General features: G+C 44.5%; 2 protein-coding genes across 5 annotated transcripts; one reads left to right on the top strand and one right to left on the bottom strand.

The window, feature by feature from the left end:
- The first annotated feature begins 504 nt into the window (after positions 1 to 504).
- On the top strand, positions 505 to 11552 carry LOC110084662 (transcription factor HES-3). The gene is made up of 4 exons (XM_020804197.3): positions 505 to 1902; positions 7217 to 7312; positions 10176 to 10257; positions 10401 to 11552. The coding sequence occupies exons 1-4, from the start codon at positions 1804 to 1806 to the stop codon at positions 10790 to 10792; spliced, it is 669 nt and encodes a 222-aa protein (XP_020659856.3). The 5' UTR covers positions 505 to 1803; the 3' UTR covers positions 10793 to 11552.
- A 157-nt stretch (positions 11553 to 11709) lies between these two features.
- On the bottom strand, positions 11710 to 23452 carry MLF2 (myeloid leukemia factor 2). 4 transcript variants are annotated; one of them, XM_020804182.3, is made up of 9 exons: positions 22826 to 23452; positions 21311 to 21383; positions 21076 to 21202; positions 17956 to 17991; positions 16771 to 16824; positions 15282 to 15407; positions 14404 to 14563; positions 14072 to 14312; positions 11710 to 12340 (listed from the first exon to the last, which is right to left on the bottom strand). In XM_020804182.3, exons 2-8 carry the CDS (start codon positions 21358 to 21360, stop codon positions 14134 to 14136), a joined length of 732 nt encoding a protein of 243 aa, XP_020659841.1. In that variant the 5' UTR covers positions 21361 to 21383; positions 22826 to 23452; the 3' UTR covers positions 11710 to 12340; positions 14072 to 14133. The 4 variants fall into 4 exon arrangements, with proteins under 4 accessions (XP_020659841.1, XP_078240855.1, XP_072847884.1 ...); XM_078384729.1 differs by lacking the exon at positions 22826 to 23452 and adding an exon at positions 22514 to 22595 and having other exon boundaries at positions 14147 to 14312; XM_072991783.2 differs by lacking the exon at positions 22826 to 23452 and adding an exon at positions 22514 to 22589.
- Between the last annotated feature and the right edge of the window lie 304 nt (positions 23453 to 23756).

The following is a 23756-nucleotide window of genomic DNA, read 5'->3' as shown; positions in this document are numbered from 1 at the left end:
AAAAGTTATTTACGAGGTGGAGCCACCCTCTCCACCAGGCCTATTTCTGTCATTGAACGGTCCCAGCAGGCAGAGATGTAGCTTTGCGTTTGCTCACTTGAAACCATGCTTTAATATTTCATACAGAAAAAAAAATGTATCTTTTAAACACGTTGCCAGCCCTCATTGCAGATATATATATATCTAATCACGCATATGATTATATTCTAATTTTCCACACTCCTCCTGTATGTGTGTTGAATCTGAGGCAGCTTCTCCAATTTATCCCACACATCCTGCTGGCTATTTTGCTTTGGTTACTTCTCCAAGGTTTATCTCTAAAGAAGAAAAGTCCCTTTAAATTCAAAATGTGGTGATATTTTCGCTGTTTGCAATTCAAAGGAAATCATTACCCTAACGAATTTGTTTTTTCCTGACTTGGGAGAGTTTCCATTTTGCTATCTGTGGGAAGGGGAGAAGGACTTAGGTTGATGCCTGTTGAGTGATGATGGACATTTTGAGTACTGGGGGGGGGGGGGGAACAGGGTCTAGAATATACATGGTGCTTTACGAGGTAAAAAAATAAATAAATAAGTCATCGCCCAGTGGGGCTGACAATCTAAAAATCCACGCAGGTGGGCAGTTGTGGCTTTCCCTGTGCTTTTTTCGCTTGCCCCTCCCATCACCACTGGCCAGCACAGCCAATGGTGAGGGGTGAGGGATGGTGGGAGTTGCAGTTCAAAAACCTCTGGAGTCCCCCACACCAATTATCTTTGCCATAGAGGAGGATGGCAAAGGCTCGCTTTCCTGCCACATTAGGAGAGTTTAGGAAAGTTACTTTCCAAGATTACAGTTCCCAGAATACTACAGCCAACATGCTGTCTGGAATACTGTATTCTGGGAACTGTAGTTTTGAAATATCCAAGCTCTGTGTTACAGGATGAGAAATAAATTTGTGCCATCAAGTCAAGTGCCCCTTCCGGGGTTTTCCAGGTAGCAAATACTCAGAAGTGATTTCCCATTCCCTCCTTCTAGGGGCCACCCTGAGACATCTTACAGCCTGCCCAAGGCCACACAGGGAGGTCATGTGGGGGAAATTCCCATTCTCTGGGTCAGCAGCCAGATACCTAAGGGAGCCATCCAACTAGCTGGATATCGGACAGTCTGGCTAAAAGTGAGATATAAACCAGAAAACACCATGTTCAAATTCCAATAACTTTTATCCATAGTTCCCCTTCAACTGCAATATTGGGGAAGGGGGGGGTTTCAACGACACCGATTTATCTTGGGCGTGGTTTTAATCTTTTGAGGCAAACACAGTCTCGCCTGTGATCTTCAGGGAACAAAATCCAACCATCGATGGAGGGGGGGGGGAGGAGGACCATAGGGAGCCACCATCGTGCTCGTTTAATCTTCCATCTCCTGCTGGACTCAGTACCTTATTCTTACCCAGGCGGACCCATCGAGGACACTTCAGCCAGCAGGGAGCAGGGGAAAGAGGCTGGTTTTGGGGAAGGGGGCTGCTCGGAAAGTGGCCTTTCTCTTCAGGCAGTGGGAGGAGCTGCTCTCCCACCTTTGCAAAGCGCGAAAGAGGAGCGGGGTGAGGAGGGGTGTGTGTGTTTGAATCGTCTCCAAAGAGAGGAGCAGAGGAAGCGAGAGGGAGAAAAAGAACTGATGGCTCTATTTGACCACTGAAAACCAACAGAGAACCAGCCGGTCGGCCTCCTTCTTTGCTTCCCGGGGGTGGGGAGGGGGGAGGATCTGGGAACACAAGAAGCCGAAGGCCGTTTTATCCCCACTCAAGTTACTTCAAAGGACGGCACCATGGAGACAGCCCCGCGGAACCAGCCAGAGGCCAAGAGTTTAGATAAGGAGGGAGCTTCTGCAAGGAACTCGAAAAATCCCAGCCGGCTCTACCGAAGGGTAAGAAAGCAAGACGGGTAAGAAAGCAAGGCGCCTTTCTTTCCTCGTGTTTAGAGTGAGCGCTGTCTTAAGAGCGCGGGGTGGCGGGAAATGAGTTTGTGATGGCGGGGGGGGGGGGTGGCTGGGCTGGCTGCTATCAGTGAAAACGAAGGGTCGTTTTGATGAATTAAAACTTAAGATACATATATATATATTTTAATCTTGGATCTGCATTTGGTGCAGTTGAGCTTTCCGGTTTAGAACTTTCCGGCAGTGTTAGAACTGAAACCCAGGGTGCCTGAAGGAAAGAGGAGGGAGGTGCTCCTGAGCATCTGCAGAGTGCTTTTTCTCCCCCCAGGAGCAATCCACACTTTTACAGTTTATTTATTTATTTATTTATTTATTTATTTATTTATTTATTTATTTATTTATTTATTTATTTGATTTTTACCCCGCCCCTCTAGACCATGTCTACTCGGGGCGGCTTACAAAATAAAACAAAACAGTATAAAAATATATAAAATCATAAAATTACAAATTTCAATTTAAAACAATTAATTTAAAGAAAGGATTACCAAGATGGAATAGCCAAAAGAGAGAGAGAGAGAGAGAGAGAGAGAGAGAGAGAGAGAGAAAGTTGGGCTCGCAGTCAGGCTAGGACGAGGTCCCAGCCATTTCATTTTTGGAAAGTAATGATCTTTTTGATGAACTGGGTTTCTAAATGTCATTCCAGCCGCGACATCTCCCCAGCCCACCGCTGTTTTTGAACCTGCCATTTTTTGTAGGGGTTGTGCTGTTTAAAAGTAGAACCGTCAGGTAGTGTTGAGAGACGGGCTGAAGAAGCGCTGGATGCTGGTGGTAAAGAACACGTTTGTGTCTGATGGATCCAGTCTTGAGCCATTTGCAGGCGCCTGGAAGCCGACAAATTCTGAGCTCCATTGGCCTTGATGCTTTGAATTGTGCTCCAAAGACTTACCAAGACAACAAAAAGAATAATAACAGCAGTTCAAAGCGGTCACTTGACCTCCACCACCCGGCAAGACACAAACCTATAAATTACATGCTGCTGCACCTTCATGCTAGTGGGTGCAAATATTCTTCACCTTTGCAGATTTGCTTTCTGTATGATGAGTGGGGAGGAGATGGATCAGATCTCTCAATGATGTATTTAGCAGTGGCAACAACAATAAAGGCCTCTGCTTGTTGAAACGAAGAGAGCTGACAGGAACAATAGTTTGAAAGGACCTTGGGCTGTATTCCAGTACTGAAACTAAAACTCCTGGCCTGAGACCTATTCTGTCTTTCCTGCAGATCCACCACCCACCCACTCCATCTCTACTTTGGATCCCGATCGGTTAGGGGGTCTAGTGTGTTTAGTAAACAAATGTCCCCCCCCAAAAAATGTATGTAAATCCCACAAGCCTGGAGTGTGCCAAGCACCTAATCCTGCTGAAACAACTTTATATTGCAAATATACAGCATCCTGTTTCACCCCTGGGGTAGAGGACTTACCTCCTGTTGCCTTTTTGCCCCCCACTTTCAGCTGCTCTACCAAAAAAACCAAACCAAACAAAAACCCCACCGGAGAGATGCCTGCAGACTAACATGGCTACTCCTTCAAAAATCCCATCTGTGGTGTTCTGTGTTATACTGTAGGGAAAAAACCACAATAATATTAAGAATAGTCAAAAAGATCTGTACACTACTGTACAAACACCGTAGCCTATAGAGAACCCACATTTTAGAAGTCAGAATTGCCCTGACAGGAGGGAGCATTCTCCTTTAAAAATAAAATTTAAAAAATGCTAGTATGGATCACTGCAAATTGGAAAACATGCAAACTTCATTGTTATTTATTTATTTATTTATTTATTTATTTATTTATTTATTTATTTATTTATTTATTTATTTATTTCATTTATACCCCGCCTATCTGGTCAAATGCCTGTCTCCCTTGCAATCACAAGAAATATGTTTAATTAACCACCATTGCCTAGTAATTTACTAAGATGTGCTTGGATTTTTTTTTTTGTCCTCAATACATGGCCAGAAAAGGCAGTAGACCCTAATATGCCTGAGGTCTTCAACCTGTTTCAACTCACAAAGATGAGGTTGTTCCAAGGCAGAAATGTTGCCAGATCTTCCTCCATAATAATAGGGAAAGTAACAAATTCAGTTAGTCTCTAGTAAAAGCCATCCTATTTGCCCAGTTTTTCCGTTCATTAATATAAGAAAGTAAAGCCCCACTGGGTCTTTCACCATTATGCTAGCATAGGTAAGAAAATTCCAAGGTTGTCTTTCCACCTCCTCATTCTGCCACTTTCCTCTTCTTCTGCACTGCTGTGCTTCTTCATACCACCACCACCCTCTTGCCCAAGCCTGTTCCTACAGCTTCCCATCCTTCAACCTGGGACAGAAAAAGAAAAGTGAACATTTCCTAAGGATCACCTCCTCACTGTCAGTATTGATCACCTTTCCAGGGCTTATTGGTCCAACACAAAGCTGTATTCCCTGTTTTGAGTTGCAACAACAGGAAAAGTAAAAAAACACTATCATATGCAGTAATCAGTAAATACTTAGTCAAACTACTTTAAGATGTTAACTAGTAAGTACATTTTTTTTAAAAAAAGTTAGTAAAGACCCATGGCACCCCAAAAGCTAACAAACTTTTTTTTTTGTGGCATGAACACCACCTACTTCATCAGATGCATGATATGTTACATAGAGTTGGAAGTGTGTCTCTCTTCAAGTTTGTTTGCTCCACAGTGCTGTGCTAAAGCACACAGCCACAGAGTATCCCGAGAGGCTGAAGTGTTCTCCCACTGATACTGAAATATTTCCATTTGTGATGTGAGATTAGTACATTGTTACTTAGAGGCTCACCTGCTTCCATAGGTAGAACCCAGAAGGGTCTTGCTAATACCTTGTTTCAATACTTCACATGGAAATAGGAACAAACGAATACAAAATCCCCGTTGTTGTGGGTGGTGTGGTTAGTTCCAGCCGAAGTAAATATGGGGACACAGTGAGCATCTGGGTGGATAGCACGGTCTGGTTCCTTGGTTTGTATCTTTGCTACATCACCTATTGTTGCTATGGGTAATAATTTAAGGTTGTTGCTCCAGGACGGCTACTCTAAGGTCAGTGATCTTCAACGGTAATTATAAAATAGAAAGATTCCACAACATTTCCTAAATAAAAGCAAGAGTGACAGTTCCTCGGCCACACTGGGAGAAATAGGAAGGTACAGCTTCCTATTTAAAGCCATAAAAGTTTTAATTCTGATGGCAGATGTTCACATCACAGAACTGAAGGAGGGCATGCTTTGACAAAGAATCTTTTGCCCTCCAGATGTTTTTGGTTTTCACCTCTGTGGCCAGCAATAAAGAAACTACGGGCATTGCCATCCTGATTATACCTGGAGGTATAAAGATTCTCCTCCTGGCTCTAACTTGTAGGCCATGAGCCCTGTCAGTTAAAACCAGGAGCTTGAATAGATATGCGCCAAACACACCAGGAACTGGTGAAACAAGGACTAGATATAGACTGTAATGTACCTTAAACTATAGTTAGTTCGGAATGTCACTACCCATTACTTAACTGGATCTACCAAGCTGTCTTCAAGGACAGTACCACACAGAACACTTCATAATAGTCAAGGCTGAAAGGTACAAAAGCATGGGTAAGAACCTTATGTTCCCAATCCTCTGCAGCACACATAATTGTTTAAATGCTGTCCCGGACTCTGCATATCAAAAAGCCAGTTAGGATCTATGAGGATAGCCTTCAAGGCCTTTTATGTTTGGGATAACTATCGCCTCAATCAGCAGCAAACTAAGCTCTTCTGGAGTGCTAGGGTTTATTTCCCACTAATATTCCTGATGACTTTTCTGGAGTTGCCTTCAGTTGGTTCAGCTTCATCCATCCATTCAAATACAGTTTTCGAACAGTAGACATGAAGCAGTTTCAAAAGAGGGTGTTGTTGTTGTTTAGTCGTTTAGTTGTGTCCGACTCTTCGTGACCCCATGGACCAGAGCATGCCAGGCCCTCCTGTCTTCCACTGCCTCCCGGAGTTGGGTCAAATTCATATTAGTCGCTTCGATGACATTGTCCAACCATCTCATCCTCTGTCGTCCCCTTCTCCTCTTGCCGTCACACTTTCCTAACATCAAGGTCTTTTCCAAGGAGTCTTCTCTTCTCATGAGATGGCCAAAGTACTGCAACCTCAGCTTCAGGATCTGTCCTTCCAGTGAGCACTCAGGGTTGATTTCCTTCAGAATGGATAAGTTTGTTCTCCTTGCAGTCCAGGGGACTCTCAAGAGCCTCCTCCAGCACCACAGTTCAAAAGCATCAGTTCTTCGGCAGTCAGCCTTCTTTATGGTCCAGCTCTCACTGCCATACATCACTACTGGAAAAACCATAGCTTTGACTATTCGGACCCTTGTCAGCAAGGTTATGTCTCTGCTTTTTAAGATGTTGTCAAGGCTTGTCATTGCTTTCCTCCCAAGAAGCAGGCAGTCTTTAAATTTCATGGCTGCTGTCACCATCTGCAGTGATCATGGAGCCCAAGAAGGTAAAATCTGTCACTGCCTCCGTAACCTCCCCTTCTATTTGCCAAAAGGTGATGGGACCAGTGGCCATGATCTTGGGGTTTTTTTAAATGTTGATCAAAAGAGGGTAGCTTCTGCTTATTATCAGTCATTTCTCCACACGATACTCCCTATTTACCCATACCTGGGATAAAAGCATGGGATGATGGGAGCAGGGTAGTGGATCAGCTGCAGTACAGTATCCATACATTAATAAGATGTTATGTATGTGGAACATATGAACTTATCCTTCTTGACCTGCACAGAGTGAGGGATGGGTTTAAGGGCCAGGCTTTAACCAGGAGGCAACAGCATGCAACACAATATGATCTAGCATGTAAACCAGATCATATTCTTCTAAAAGCAAGTGAGGCCATGTACAGTAACTTTAAAAGTTACAGTACAGAATAAGCACAGTTAGCTCCTGCTAGCTTATGGTCAAGATGTTACTATCTTTGCTCCTGGAAAAAGAAGTAGCATGTTATTTGTAAGTAGTTATATCCAAGCTCTGTTCTGATCTCATTGCTACATATATTCCCTTTATGAATCTTTTCACTGAAAATAATAAATCTCAAAATCTCTCCATTCAAAGATGTCAGAAGAAAAACTGAATTGTGAGAAACACTTGGGATGATAATGGCTCTGTGTACAGAAATACCTCTGACCCTGTTTCATCTTAGGAGGCACAAGTTCACTTGATGAGTTTGGTTGCTGATAATACCTGTTTATCCTCTTGCTTCTGACAGTCCATCAAAACACAGATTGAGAAACGCCGCAGGGCCCGCATCAATGCAAGCCTAGAACAATTGAAGAAGCTACTTCAACAGCCAGTGGATCAACAGGTAAACACACTCGACTCCCAGTAGGAAGCCAGGCAGCAGGTCCCATAAAGACCAACCCTAAGCCTCGGGCCAAAACGGAAGAGCTCCTGGTATCAGAGCGGCTCTGCTTATTCACAAGGGGAGAAGCACTGATCATTTAAGGTCTTTCCATAATCCTTTGATTCCAAAATGTTATGAGAAACATGCATTTGGAATGGAAGAACAGGTTTTGTATGTTTTGTAGTTGATGTTTCTGTCACAAAAGGGTGACCACTAGATCTTTTGTATCCCAAGAAGAACAAAATTAAACAGCAAAGGCCCTCACAAGACACATTAATAAATGCAAAATGAATAGACTTTATTACCTATTGATTACAATTCTAATAAAAGGGGTTCCATGCATTCAACAGGTTCACACCATATACATCATACTCACCAAAGGGAGAAGAATTCTTTATTTGCATTGTCCAAATTCCAAAAAAAGTAGTTGGTTCCATAAGCCTTTTGGTCTCAAGCAGACACAAAATGTTTGCCCGGACCCCTCTTTTTATATTCTTTTTAGGCAGGTTGCTAGCTGGGCATGTACATTAGACGTTTCTTTGTTTCCCTCTAGATATATGGTCCTTATCACCTATTGTGAATCACTTAGTGGACAGGTGTGGAATCTGCTTGCTCGGGAGGATCCTTGTACCAGGGTCTTCTTAACCCCCGAGTTTGCTCCACTCCCTCAATTAGCAGCAGATGTTTTTGTCAACTTACTGAAAGCATAGTTCAATATGTCCAGTTCAAGAGCTGAATTTCTCACAATGAGGGCTTATAGCCAGAAATACGTACAAAGTCCCATAGTTCCTCTGGTTCTCTTGGTCTCCATCTTTGTGTCCTAACTCTCTCTCTGGTTCTTCACCTTATCCAGGCCAAACATGCACACACCTTACATTTCTAGTGTGGTATAGTGGACAGTGATGGACTAGGACTGTGAAGAACAGGGTTCAAATCCCCACTTGGCCATGGAAACTCAGTGGGCAAGCAGAACTCATAGAACCACTCCTTAAATATCTCACCTTGAGGGCCCTATTAGGGTTGCTGTAAGTCAGTTCTGATTTGACAGCAGAAAACAACAACAGTTGTAAGCTATGATTAAATAGCATATTGGCTGTAGGTGCAGATTTATGGTCAATCTTCCATGAAGCAATTAGCGACTCAGCCCTGGAACCTGGTTTCAGTGTCTGGTGCATAAAGCTGGCCTGTATGAATTAATGATGAAGAGGGTGCCTCTGGGCATATGTAAGGTGCATATCCATTGTCACAGAATCACCCCCAGAGAAGGGAGAGTGGTGGGCAAGACTGAACCCCTCCTTTGCCTTTGAGAAATTCTCCACTGTCGATTCCCTCTTTTAGGGTTAACAATTCTCTAACCAATGGAACAGTCCGTGAAGTCTACAGTTCTCTCGGCTTTGTTCCCTTGCAAACACTTGGGTCAGCCACTGGCTGGGATGCCCTTTTACGCCTGGTTTGTGTGACTCAAAAATCTTACTGAAAGAAGTGGCGTTCCACGTGAGATGTCCACAGAACAGGGCATGTCCCTGCTGGTCGGGCACTTGGGGGGGACAAGTCGGCTGTCAGGACCAAATGGAGAAGGGGCGCGTCTGTTTGCCGTGCAGGTTCAAGGCCAGTTGTGTGGTTGGTTCTCGTTCTTATCTGATAAGTCGGGATTGGATCACGGGGCGTAAAGTTATGGGCCTTTGTGGAGTGGCACAAGGATAGGATTTAATGGACAGAGTGATGGACTAGGACTCTGGAGAACAGGATTCAAATCCCCACTCAGCCATAGAAACTCACTTGGGGAGTGAAACTGGTAAAACCGCTCGTTAAAAGTATCTCACTTACCTTGAAGCTATAAGCTGTTTCTGACTTGACGGCACAGACCAATTTGGCATTAGCACTTATGTGTTTTAACAATGTAGGAAGCAGGTGTTCAGAGATTCGCCAAGGGCTTATCCGACTGTGCTCTGAAGCCGTATTAGCCGTGTTAGCTTGTATCTCATCTAATGCTCTAGAAGCAAAAGCACCTTTTCAAAATTACCGTTGGATGAGCCCTTGATGAATCTCCGAAACCAGCTTCCTACACTGTTAAAACATGTAAGTGCTAATGCTAAATTGGAAACAAAGTATTCACACCACATCCTGTCCGAACAGCAGGGCTGTATGCATGCTGGAAAGCAAGGCAATAAATGCTGCTGAAATCCTCATAGCCTGGTAGCTGGACTGTTGGTGCCTACATATAATTTCTCATGGTCAGACAGTGAGTTTAGTGTTCTACCTAGTTCTTTATCCCCTTTGTAAATTCCAATTTATTCTGCAGCATCTACCATATTGGAAATATTCTTATTTCTGCAACTATCAGAGAATAAGGTAATAGGCAGAGTACTAAAATGGCGCAATACATTGTTGCAGAATGGAGAAAAGATGTAGATTTGCATAAATTTATACAGGCTAAAGAACACTACATGCACAACCTTAATGAAGGCACTTTTTCAGTTCCCTTCAAATCAGAAAGCGTTGATTCTACAGTGATCAGAAACCAGTAAATCACAAGCAACACTGAGCATATGGAAAGCAGACATGGGAAGTGTAAAAAGTCTGCTGTGGCTCGTGGCACTTCCAGACAGAAGTCAAAAGCACTGTGTACCTTTTCCACTGTCCCGTCCTTACCACGCAATAGTGGGAAAGCATGGTTTAGAAACCATAGACATCATCGGGATGCCTGTAGAATTCCACCGAAAATGCATGATGATGGATAAGAAAGAATCTCCATTATAAGCACTCCTGGAATGGAAATTTACCCTTTTAAAAAAACCGCACTTTGTTTATTTGCTTTCCACAGGACACTAAAGCCAAGTCACATTTGGAGAAAGCTGAGATCCTGGAGATGACGGTGCAACAGCTTCGCCAGCTCAAGCAGCAAGGTAAGATAAACCTTCCTTCCTCTTGTGGCACAAGACCAAGGTAGGACACATAAAAGATGTCAAGTGCCTGCATGGAGGATAATGCTCATTTAGAGCATCAGAGTGCTGTAGTTTCTGTGCCCGACCTTGTCTTCTCCCACCAGGTATGGTTGCTGTTTCTTCTTTCCAAGATGGGCAAGATTTTGCTGCTGGTTACTGTCACTGCCTTAAGACTGTCCACTTCTTCTTGACCTCAGCCAGTTCCTCTCCAAGTCAAGACAAGGCATCACAAATCTTGAAGTACCTGGAAGAGACTTCAGCTTCCATAGACTGGAAAACACACAAGCCAGATTCTCTCTCCATGCCTCAGTCGGCCTTTCTATCGTCATCTCCTTCTCTGCAACCTGCAGGGACATCTTTTTCAGACTCTTACACCTTCACTGTTCGATCTCGGCTGCATCCTTCTCTGGTTTCTATGCTGCTGCCCCAAGTGCACGTGACTTGTATTCAGCCAGCATCACCTGCAACTACCACCCATATATGGAGACCGTGGTGAATAGCATTCTGCATCCAGGAGGCTTGCCTCCCTCATAGCCCAACCAAAGCAGAGGAAGTGTGGGTTACCTTCTGTGAACTCGAGCCTGCTCCTCAAGTAATAAACTGTCAGTATCAAGGACTTAGCAAAATAGATCGGCTCCCAGTTAAGAATCCACCTTCCTTTCTGATGCCGAACACTTTCTCCTATCTGATTGTGCTTTCAAACCTGCCCAACTCTCTGAACCAGTTCAGGGCAAGCAAGTTGAATGAAAAGAACATAGCCTCCTAGTTATCTACACCTCATGGTCAAGGAAGCAATGGACACAGGGAAAATACAGGAGTCTAGTTGGCTTAGAAAAGTCATTTCAACCAATATGGTTTGCCTGGTGTCTGTGAAGTACCATTATTGGTGCAGTATTCACTTGCTAATTTAACAGGTTTTCCAGAGCTAATTCCATATTTTACAGGCATGCTGCTGTGGAAGACTGGGGCGATGGTGGGCATTTGATGTCTTCTAACAAACAAAAGATGAGAAAACGTACTTTAAGCAACAGCAGTAAAGAATATCACCTCCAGTTCTAAGCAGAATTTTAAGTATTCTTCACAAGAGCTCTTGGTCTGAAAAGACAAAAACGGGCCTTGATCATTCTGATCAAGGACCAAGAGCAGGACCAGGGGATTCAGTGCGGCTCTTTTTGTGCTAAGGATTTCATCTCAGAGACAGCTGCACATGGGAGGAAAAAAAGGTAATAATGGTTTTTAATAAAACTAACCATACATTCGGTTTGTCAAGCAGTTTTTTTCACTAAGCAAGGATGTGAATTTTCCAGGCCAGGTGTCTCAACCATGTCATATAAAGCCAACAGAATTTCTACATCCTAGTAGAAACAGGATATCTACTCAGAGGCACAAAGCATAACAAGGAGGCGGACTCCGTTTGCTTTACAAGTCTCATTTCTTTATTCAACTCAGTAAACATCTAGTTACAAGTTTCACAAAATCAAATTTAATAAGATGGGGAACTGACTGGATTGAAGCAGAGAGGTAGGGCCTGTTTGGTTTGTCCACACCTCGCTGAGTCCCTTGCACGGTTCCACATGCACCTCATTTTCAGGGCGGGCGGGCGGGCGGGCTGCAAAGGTGGCTCAAGGTTATTTTTCCAAGTGCTTGAAAATAATAGCAGAGATTTGCCACGTGAGGTGGGTGAGTAGATTAAATAACATCTCCAGAACCAGCCAAACGTGGAGCAGGAAATACGACAGGATGGCAAAAACTCAGGGAGGTTACTCCTGCACCCCCCCCCAACACTAAGAGGAGGGTTTGGGGAGCTCAGTGAAATACAGGTAGGAGTTGGAGGAAAAAGAAGGAAAACTGGCATGTCACTCATTCATGGACAAGTCCCTCACATTCCCCTTGGCCACCTGCTCTATGCAAGGAGTAAAACTGTGCAGATAGTTAGTCACTTAATTTAAATCTTAAAAGAAGGGCAGGAAGCTAGTATTCAACTTGAGGAAGGTCCAAGTGATGTTTTGTAGGGGCTTCGCCATCAGAATTTCACTGTCTGTACCTGAACAGAAGGGTAGGAAGAGAAGCAGAGAAACAATAAAAATTGGTCTTTCAGCTAAGGTCAGTGTAATAAAGTCAAGGAAAGGGAATGGAAAAGAACACAAAAAACAACGATGAGCAAGACATTCGGCGCAAAATCCCCACAACCAAAATCTCATTAAATTCTCAACTTGCATTTGGGCTACAGCATTTCAAACGGCAAGCTGGGTCTTCAGTTTTGTATAAAGGAGATGATTTCTGGCATAAGGAGGAGGAAAGCTATAGCTTTACTTCTCATAATCTATTTTCTATGTGGAGGAATTATTTTAAAAAATGGATGTATACAATCTCCCAACTGTAGACAGAGATAAGTGTAACCCATGCACAGGTTTGCCACTTTAATGAGAATTTGGGCGATCTAGTTTTAAACATCATCAGCCACTGGAGTCAGGTGAGAATCTGCACTCTTTCATTCAAAGGCCCAGTTTCTGACATAAAGCTTCCGTCACATGTGACTCGTGGCTGAAGGCGCTTCTACCTGTGTCCCCTCTACCCTCTTCCTCAGCATCATGGTTCTGCAAGTAAGTGATTCTCTTCGCTGAAAACCTGTTTTTATTCCAAGGATTCCTGAAGAGAAGAAGCGATGCCAGTCACCCCAGATTCAAAGCTCTCTACGGCAGGAAACCTATTAAACTTTAACTAAGCCTCACTGAAGTCAATATGAAATTTCTTTGAAATGTTGGTTGATTTTTTTAATTATTAGTACCTGTGGCTCGAAAGAAAGGCTACAGGAAAGAAAACTTTGCCTTTTGGGAAGCTCATGAGCCCAGCATGTCAAGAGATGCATCTGGACAAGACAGTATCAGATGAGCAAGTGATTGATAAAAGCAGGAGCTTCCAAATCTCTTTGCAGAGCTGGGTTGCCTTGAAAAAGCACAGGCCCTCCTTCAGACCTGTTTTGAACACAGCAAACGGCCTTGGCCTGTATCTTCTAAAAATTCTACTTGCATGCTGCCTTCCAACTAAGCTACTTCAGAGTGACGTAGATAGGAGTTCCCAGGTGGTCTCCCATCAAAGGATGCACAAGGCTCTGACATGCTTAATTTCAGGAACAGAACTACCCCAGGAACCAAATGAGTCATACCCCTGCTTTGTTTTGAAGTGTTTGTTTCAATTTCATAAAAGCATCACCTCTAGAATGACCCCTCATTTCCTTTACTTTCTAGAACCTCTCCACTACTGCCGCCAACAAACAGCTCTTGTTGGAAAAAATACATATATACCCTTCTTATGAATTTCCAGAGGGGTAGCCACTATTAGCCTATTGCAGCAAGAGCAAGAGAGTACTGTGGCACCTAAGGCTAGCAATTTGAGGCATTAGCCTTCGTGGACTAGAGTCCACTTCATCAAAGGCATGGACCACTGCCCAGAACTTTGGATACAGATACATATTACACGTAGCTGAGGATGGAACTGCAAATGTTTCTCCTAAGGCTTATTCACAGCAGCCATGTTTGCTAGGAGACCAAGAGACTGTAACACTCTGTTGCTTTTAGACAGTATTCTGCTTTTCTATTTGCACCATTTTCTGTGTATGCTAAGAGGAACTTTAAAAGGAGAGCACCGCTTGGCACTAAGATGCAGATCAACCTCATACTGAAAAAAGGGCCTGGGTCACCAGGTTGTACCTCCCTCATCTAAGATGATGAGACACATACTGGGCACAGTGCAAGGGGCCAAGGTTAAGACTTACAAGAGCAGGAAGGTAGATCTGGGGGTGACCGCAATGCACCCCCCCTTAAGTCTACTCTGGATTCACCAGTCGTACCGGCGCGACTGTCTTGTTGGGGACTCCTCTGGTCCCTGTATAGCAAGACGGGTCCCTTCGGCCCTACGGCCATTGTTTCCCTCATGACGCCGGTAATCCAGCCCTCTCTGCGTCCGGAAGCGGGATGTCTCTCTCCTCCATTCATCATCAAATGCGGCTGCATCACCTGAAAATTGGGAGAGGAGAGGCACCCACTGAGTGGGGTTGAGGCTAGCCAACGACTCTAGGAAAGGGGCAGGGCTGCTCGGAAGACTCACTCTCATCCAGGTTGATGTAGTCTTGCCTCTCCTCTTGGTCACCCGTGCGATGGTTGCGCGAACGCTGCATGATGTGTGCACGTTCCCGGATGTGGTGGCCTATTGACATCTGCTCCAGGCCGCTGTCCGAATCTCGCACCGTCCGCCTTGTCTCTCGGATCTGAGAGCCAGAGAACACGTCATCACTAAGCAAGCATCCAAATGTTGCTGGTGTGACTGGGAGGACTCTTCAGATTACTTAATGTTGCCTAAGCAGGAACCTATAAATCTGCTTTCAACTTGACAATCATTGAACTGCAGAGCAACCTCTCTAATTCATCCCCTCAAGCACGAAATGGTCTATTTTCAAAAAGTCTAACAAAAGAGTCTACTGCCTTCCATAGTACTCTGTCCCACTTACTGCGAGGAAATTCTCCTATGTTTATTTGGAATCTCTTCTAATCAAACCTGTTGTTTAAATAAAGATTCCAAATAATCACACAAAGAATTCCCTCCTAAGTAGTAGAAAACAAGGTCATGCTGTCTTCCGTGCAACAGCCTTTCTATATCTGAACAGGGCTGTCAAAGCACCTCTCGGTCTTCATTCCTTTGGGTATGTGGGTGGCACATAAGTTAAATAAATAAATAAATTCCTCCGTACAAAACATGCATAGCTTGGCTTCCATATTTTCCACTGTTTTGGTCACCCTCTTCTGGACACATTCCAGTTCATCACTATCTATTGGCTATGTAAGGATCACTAGACAATAGGTCCAATTTCTTGCTCTAAGCTTTATCTGCTGACCTTCAGTGCTCCCACTCTGCATTCATGCTTACATACAGCCAGCAAAACCAGGAATCTATAGGTCTGATTTGAGTTAGAGACAGAAGCCTCTTACCCCACCGGGTGCTGAGCGTGTCTCCGAGGTCTCCTGATACACTTTGGGGCCGTCCCCCAGATTTGAGTAGGATATGACTGTGGAGGAAGTAAATGTCTGGCAGTTGGCACCACTCGTCATGTGCTCCTAGGAAGGGCGAGAAAGAGCAAAGCAAGTAAGCAATCTTAATGCATCTACTTCCGGCCCAAGACAGGAAATGACTGCTTCTGCCACCCTCGTCTTTCACCTCTTCTTCTTCCAAGAGATAGTTTATCTACCTTTCTATTTATTCTTTCTCACTAGCGTTGTTCCAGGAGAAAGAATGAATAGAAACCTTCCTGGAGCTAGAAGAAAAAAGATATTGGTGCTGCCAGGGTTCTCTGGCCACCTCACTCAAAGCAGGCTGAGGTATCTTACAAGAAAGTACGGGGAGAATTATTAAAGGAATAAACTTCTGCTTTCAAGCAAAACTTTGCAGCAATTAAAGATGGATTTTACAACTTGAATAAACTTTGCCCTAATGTAGCCAGTTTCCTTCTACAATTCTCTTTACAGATCTTACACTACAGTTTTTACTAGTTAGTACAATCTGTTCTGTGTTTGTTGTTGTTGTTGTTGTTGTTTTTGCTAGATAAGGCGAGAGATGTATGATATATACAGGGCATTGAAACCCCATCTCTGAAAATGCCATTCAGTCATTCTCTTGGTTGAGATTGCAGCAGATGCTTTTCACTCATTTCCAAGAATAATTTGAAATGTTCTAGTATATTCCTAATAATATTCCTAATAATAATATCCCATAACAATGCACTAAGAACGTGATTTTTGTAAAAAAAAAAAAAGGCCAAAAATCATAAAAATGTCATTTATACTACCAAATTTTATGTTTCTTTTGAACTCCTTCTACATGGCCCTGGTCTTTTGGTATCAAGAGTGGGATGAAGGAAGAGAGAAGTGTCCTACTAGCCTGCACCAAAAGCTGCTCCTTTATATGAGCAGTGACTGTTTGCCTTCCATATACTTCAAAAGCCCCGGCACAACTGGCTGCTTTCCACTCCATGCACTCAATGTGAAAAGGCATTCCAAAGTCGTAAGGTGCTTTTCCAATCTTTGTGTTATCCCCTAATATGATGTGATAAGGACAATATAAAGTGCAGAAACTAGGCTTTTTTGGGGGGGTTGCTTTGTTTTTTTAGCACAGTCCCTCAAAAGTGAGAAGCTGCCTTCCTATCAGTCACATCCCCTTCCTCCTGGCTGCATGAAACAGACCTCTATCTTCCATTATTACATCACTGGGTTAATTGTAGGAGAATGTTAATTGTTTTTAACTAATATATAGTAATTGTATTTTTTATGATTATATATATTTTATATTGATATATTTTATGTTGTAAGCCGCCCCGAGTAGACATGGTCTTGGGGGGGGGGGGATAAATTTAATAAATAAATAAATAAATAAAATAAATACAACTATTGAGTAACAACAGTGAGGTACAGAGAGGGATCTTACCATGTTGCCAATCATGTCGTTCATCATTCCAAACATGTCCATAAAACCACCTGCCTGAAGAGAATGGAGGTTTGGTGTAAGAGATGTGTTTAGCCATGATACATTGTGAAACGATGCTTTAGCAGAAGGAACAGTACTTATGCTTCTGACAGAAGGTGGGTTTTGAGTGATAGCTACTCCGCAAGGGGGTATACCCTGAACTGAAGGGCACATTCTCTGAATCACACTCAGATTAGCAACCACTTTTCTATTTAGCAAATATGTACTGAAAACATTAAAACAAGCTTTTCCTCCCAAGACAATACATGTGATTCCTCCCCAAATCATGTATCTTTATCATCAAGTTCAGAGGCTTCTAGTAAGCTTCATGGGTTAACAGGGATTTTCATTCGTTTCCCTGTTGCATATCTAAAGCTCTAAATCATGACAGCCAGGATGTGACCCCGAAGATCACCGGCCTACAGCTACCATAATTCCTCACTCTTGGCTATAATGACTAGGGATGATGGGGGTTGTAGCCCAGCACCATCCGAGTGACACACATTCCTCACACTTCAGTTACATTATATTGGTGCCACTTTACATCTACAACTACAGAAGCTAATTAGAATTGTTACATAGAAACTCTTTACCAATGTATGCAATAAATGAATAAAGGGAGGAACGCGCTGAGAACTTAGCTAGGAAACTAAACCAACATCTATGGACCCAAGTATCCCTCTCATTCACCTTTGCCAATAACCCAATGTCTGATGCAATTCTGCCCAGGGCTGTCTGGATCTGGCAGGTGCTCTTGAGGCAGGAGAGCTGATGCTTTCACTCCTACTACTTCTCTCCAACCTATCTAGCTGAACATATTAGTCAAATAAGTTTTCTGTCCTTGTCTCATTCTGCCATACTCTTGATCTCCAGCATTCTGGGAATGTTTTATAGGACATTTCCTGCTCTTGGCCTTCCTCTTGCAAAGAGGTAAGAAAGAAACTCCTTTCCCCTTTTTGGCCACGTGTTCCTGCGCTTCTCACCTGTGAACTAAACAGCACACATTTTGACAGTCCTCCTTATTCTGTTCATTTCAAAATAAAAGTCTGTGACAGAAAAAATCTGGGATGTTGTTCAGAGAACTTGCACTTGAGAAGCACATTTGAGGGGACAGGCATGGGAGGGAAAAAGAAAACTAGGGCTCACCATTCCAATCATCCCAAACGGTGAAATAGTTCCTGCCTGTAAAAGGACAGAGGCATACAAATAATTAGATTCTACGTTTCATAATAAATCTTATAATATCCTGGAGTAAAAAGGGATAAAGGGACCCATTATACAATTAAAAGACGTTATTAGGAGGCTCAGAAAAATACATCACACAGATTACAAATGTTAGATATAAGTCTGAAAAGGAAAACACTATCTACCCATACTGACAAAAATGCTAAAACTTTAAATATTTCCTTTAAAAACTGGAAATCCTCCCAAACTGAGAAAGTACACACACACACACACATACAATTCAACAGTTAGATGCACAAGGATCCTATGCATGCCAAATATTTGGTAGAACATACACAAACACAAAGAAATAAAATCTGAGAGTCAAATGGTTAAATTGTTTTTTTTAAAAACAATGTTTAACTATATCAGAAGCATGAAATATGGGAGAGAGACTACAGGACTCTTAAAGGAAAACAGTACCGTATTTGCCGGCGTATAAGACTGGGCATATAAGACGACCCCCCAACATTTCCACTCAAAATATAGTGTTTGTTATATACTCGCCATATACTACCCCCTCTTCCGCACACCTTCCACACACCAAATAAAAGGTGCTATTCATTGTCACCATTGTACGGCCGCAGCGCGACTGCAGCGCCTCCGGCCCGCCCCTGCATCTCCCTGTGACCAGCACTAGTGCACAAGTGCGCATGTGTGAGCTCTGCGTAGACAAGGGGTGGGCTGGAGCACCACTGCTTCCCGCCGAGCAGAACAGGCCGGTCACATCGAAAAGGCTGGCACTCCTGTCTCGTTGCTGATGCTCACCACGGCTATGCTGGATACCATGTGATACTGGACGGTATGTAGAATGAGGTGGGCAGGCTACTATGGGCACCGGGCGAGCATTGGAAGGCCACTATGGGCAGCTATGTCTATCCCAACTGAAGTGCACCCGGCGTATAAGACGACCCCCCCCAACTTGGAGGCATGTTTTTCAGGGCAAAAAAGTAGTCTTATATGCCGGCAAGTACAGTATATAGTAAGTGGGTGAGCAAAGGGAAGACAGAAAAAAGGTAGTAGCAGTTAAAATAGTATTTTGCATAATTCTTAACCACAGCCATTATTAGAGAGAACTCTCTGCCTAAACTATTATTTTCAGGAATGGACTAATACTTAATTTACTAAACTAGCAATTGACATGATAAGTAACAACATTTCAGGTCACATCAGCAGAGCATTCTTACAGAACTAAAATATTGCTACAAATGTATATCATCATCTGAAAAATAATTTCCTTGCCAAAAGATTACATGGTGACCAGAATAAAACCATTCTTAAAGAAGAATCAGGGGAATCCCAGCAAACTAAAAATAAGGCTGCTTAACTATTGTCTTAGGTAAACAAGTAGATGGCTATTATCAATATTTAAATTAACAAGCCTTGCTGAATAAGAATCTGTACATCTTGCCTCACAAATGTTTAAAACCTGATGACATCTATAAACATAAAACAGAAAATGTATACTTGGGACTTTCCAACTACTTTTGAAAGAGCTCCCCCCAAATGAAACACAGTAAGAAGATAGGTGCTCTTATGCATGAGCAACTAGACAAGGAAGGGCAAGCAAAACCAGGGGATGAACTGGTACAATGCCATTTAATTTCCCCCATCCAAATCACTGTCCTGGGACCAGTGCATTCTTCATCAGTTCTCTGAAAGGACAGTAAAGAAGCCCAATTCATGAAGCATGATAAGCAGTTTCATATGGCACCTGTCTTGCAAGGCAGGCCAGTTTTGTAGGGCTCTAACCCTAACCTGCCACCATCCCTCCCTTTGTCTCTAGATGAGGAGGCAAGCCAGATTGTTTGCTAGGAAAGAAGGAAGCTGACCTTCCTCTCTTGCTGCCTTTTAGGTAGAAATCTGAGAATCTTTACAATGAAGTGTAGTTGGTAGGCAGATGGGGGACAGAAAACTCTCCCTAAGATCTGTACCTTAACCTCTATACTACTCCAGTTGATTTTACCACTTCCTCCGCCTGCTTCTACAATTGATTCCTATACAACAGCTTCACTTTCTTAACCACCTCTTTTATTTCCTCTTTTATTAACCTTTTCTTTCACAGGAGAGAGACACTGTCTCTCTGCCTCCTAGCCATCTTTACTCAGTCCAGTAGCCCACTGCTGCCTTCCTCCAGCCTCTCCAGGGTGCAGGGCCGCTGTCCTTTATCAGGTTGCTCTTCTGAGGCAAGGGAAGCAGCTGTCACCTGGACCAGAAAGTGCAGGAGTAGCCTTTTCCTCTTGCACACCTGCAAGCTATCTGTCCTTTTACTTATTTGAATCATTTTTATACTGCATTTTGAAGCAAAGCCTCAAGTCAACTCATAAAACACAGTTCAAAATTATTTTTTCTCCTCCCGTATTCTCACTTTCGCTTCCTTCCCTCACACCAAGCCAGACGCTCTGTCCATCTGTCAGCCATTTCCTCTTTCCTCCCTTCAACTCCACATGCCTCACAACCTTGTTGTCTCATCAACTCTCACTCCCACACATGCCTAGACACTATATGTGCAGGACACTTCAGCTGGCACTGAAACCACTGAAAGTCTCTGCAGTGGCTCTGGCAGTCAAACAAGGAGTCATCAGGTAGGCCCCCGCTCCGTGATTTCCCCCACCCTACCCCACCCTACCCTCAGAGGTGAACTGAAGCCCATGGGTGGTCTCAGCCCACCTTTTGCGATGCTGTCTGCTGCTCCTTGCCTGTTTGATTTCCAGACATGGTTTGGGATTTAATATGCAATTGCTTCCATTTCTGTGAGCCAATGAAAATGTTTTGTGGGATGGCAAGGCAGAATGTAAATATTTTAAATGGAAAATAACACAACTTGTATGTTTCCTCAGTTTTTATTGCTGGGAAGCACAAGATGGACCGGCTTTGTTTAGCCATGTTTCTGGAGAGTGCCCAATTTCTTAACATTTTCAAAACTGAGTAAACGTTGGAAAAGAGACATCTTTCCAAGATATGCCCTTTCTGTCTTTCTTTTCTCATAGTCATTAGAGGGAGGGGGGAACACAGCCAGCCCCAATCTTAGCTTTGCATTACCTGCATTCTTCTGCTCGCCTGGCGTGTTCCAGGTACAGTCCCATTGCCAATGCTGAGAAAGGGATTATAACCAAAGCCACCTGAGAGTACACGGTTCACATGCTGATGGTGGATGGCAAGAGGGTCCCTGAAGGAAAGGAGGATTCATTAAAACATTAGACTGCAAAGTAATCCACACCCTCCTCTTCATCCTCCACTTCTCTCCCAGGAGGCAAGATTTAAGCACCGTACTCACATCACAAACATTGGATCTTCTGGCTCTCCATCTCTCATGAACCGAAACATAATTTCCTCAAACACAGGGTGGGCTGTCCATAAAGGAAACAAAATTCAAATACAAGTATTACATGTATGTCAGCTTCATGTAAACCTAGTCTTCATGTAATCCCGGGCCAAGAAAACACCACAGTACCATTGTTAAATATAGTCCTGTAGCAGCTACCTACAGTACCCAGCAGGTTAACCACTTAACAAATATTGATAAACATCCACCAACATCTCTCCAGCTATTGTTTGCTTCCCAGAAACAAACAAAAACTGGAGATCTTGGCAAGTGTTATGAAAAAGTTATTAAGAAGCACTCATGTTATAGCGCAGTACAAGTTGTCCTCACACTACACCACCCGGTTTAATCTCTTCCCCAGCCACCCTTTTAACGTTTGGCCTTCTACAACACTCACACACTATGTGTACCTATGGTGCTGTCATTGTTACATGCCATCAAGTTGCATCTAACTTATGGGGATCCTGACAAGGCTTTCAAGGCATGTGATAAGACTCCCAAGAAAGCACCGGTTTACCACTGCCACCCTCCACTCAACTTCCAGGGATTTGGATCCAGGTCTCCTGAGTCCGCATGGGAAACCCCATCCATTAGGCCATACTGGTTTTCATATGTGTACACCAGGGTAATCAAATTCGGAGGCCAACCGGAGCCCCTGCATCTTTAAAAAGCACGAAGAAGGAGGGATTTATGTTGAGATTGCTGTTGGCAAAGGGGGTGGCGGTGGAGGTTTAAGATCCTTTCCAAATCTCGGGCTCTATAAAGGCAGGAAAGAGAACCCCAAACCCTGGCAGCTCCAAGGAGCCACCTCTCTCCCCCCCCCCAGTGAGCACAAGCCAAACTCTCCACGGGCCCCCCCCGACCAACCTTTCCCTCCAAAAACTAAACCAGACACACGCCGCGCGTGTATTCGACCCCCCTCCTCAAGTACACCCGAAACCCCACCCATAAACAAAGCCATCCACACTACGCGGAGCCACCGGGCAGGAAGGCGCGAGGCTGGGGGGGGGGCTGCCCTAGACCATACGCCAGCAGAGCGGTCTTGAGGGAAGAGCGGGTCGGACGCGCCCGGGGGGGGGGCGGTTCACACACACACACACCGGCCCCGCGTGCCCCGCACCACAAACACCTGCTGGCTCCGTATTTTACACACACCCCTTCGGCCTGCTGCCGCTGCCTCTCCCAGCCCCTCTTTCCCCGGACTTCCCCCCCCCCCGCCGCCGCGGCTTCCTTTGTGAATCCCTGAGCGGGGCCTCGCCTCGGCGCTGCCCAAAGCCGCAGATCCGAGGCGGGGAAACACGGGGTGTGCGTGTGAAGGTGTGCGTGTGCCAATCTGGACGCGCAGCCTTGGGAGGCGTCTACCCATCCTCGCCGCCAACCCCCTCTCCCTCCCTCCCCAAAGCCGGTTGAGGGCAAAGGCGCCCGAGGGCTCGCAGGCAGGCAAAGCAGGCAGGTGGGGCTGCTCACATCGCGGGCCGGATCCTCTTTGTTGCCGTCGCCTCCCCGCTTCTTGGCTCTCCCGACGGACGGGTGCGCTCCAGTCACGAGTCCTCCAGGGGGGAAAAGATTAATGCCGCATCCCCTCCCTCCCTCCCTCCACCGGCCTTTCCTCCCGGCCGCTTTCTTCTTTTTTCTCTCCCCCCACACGAGAGGGTTCTTTGTTGCCAACTCGTCGGCGGTGGAGGAGGAAAGGAGGGAGGGGGGGCCTCTTTTGTTCCAAGTCTCCGGCTCAGCCACCGATCAAGCCCGCCCGAGAGCCTCAGGAAATCTTCCTTGGAAAAATATATTTTAAAAAAACACACACACACAAACCCCCCACAAAACCGACCACAGATCAAGCGGGCCCTCCTCCTCTTCTGCCTCCCCCCCCCCTCCTTTAAGGAAACACCGACACGGCTGTCCGCCCCGCTTACAGCAAAAAAAAAAAAAGGATATTTTCTCCTTTTCAAAGAAAACCCACAACAAGGCCCAAGCAGGATGTGACGTCCGGAGCTCCGCCCCCCCCCTGAAGCTCCACCCCATCGAGTCAGAGAAGAGAGGCAGGCCCGGATGGCTGCTTTGGTTGTCCGCCGACCCTGGGAAGGAGCGGGCTCCAAAATGGCGGCCCTTAGCTGCCAGGCTCAGCCCTTGCAAACTCGAAACTTGTGGTTTCCTTTGAGGAGTCAGTCCATCTCGTGTTGGGTCTTCCTCCTTTCCTGCTGTCTTCCTCCGTTCCCAGCATGATTGACTTTCCTAGAGTGGTAGAATATACCAGATGGGCGGGATATAAATCAAATCAATCAACAAATAAAACCCTGCCTTCTCAGGATGTGCCTGAAGTAGAACAGCTTCAGTATCATCATTTTTGCCTCCAGAGATAGTTCAGGCTTAATTTGATTTAGGACCCACTTGTTCATCT

This window comes from Pogona vitticeps, chromosome 2 (genome assembly GCF_051106095.1).
Source record: "Pogona vitticeps strain Pit_001003342236 chromosome 2, PviZW2.1, whole genome shotgun sequence".
NCBI classification, from domain to species: Eukaryota; Metazoa; Chordata; class Lepidosauria; order Squamata; family Agamidae; genus Pogona; species Pogona vitticeps.
This window is presented reverse-complemented; position numbering and strand designations above follow the sequence as displayed.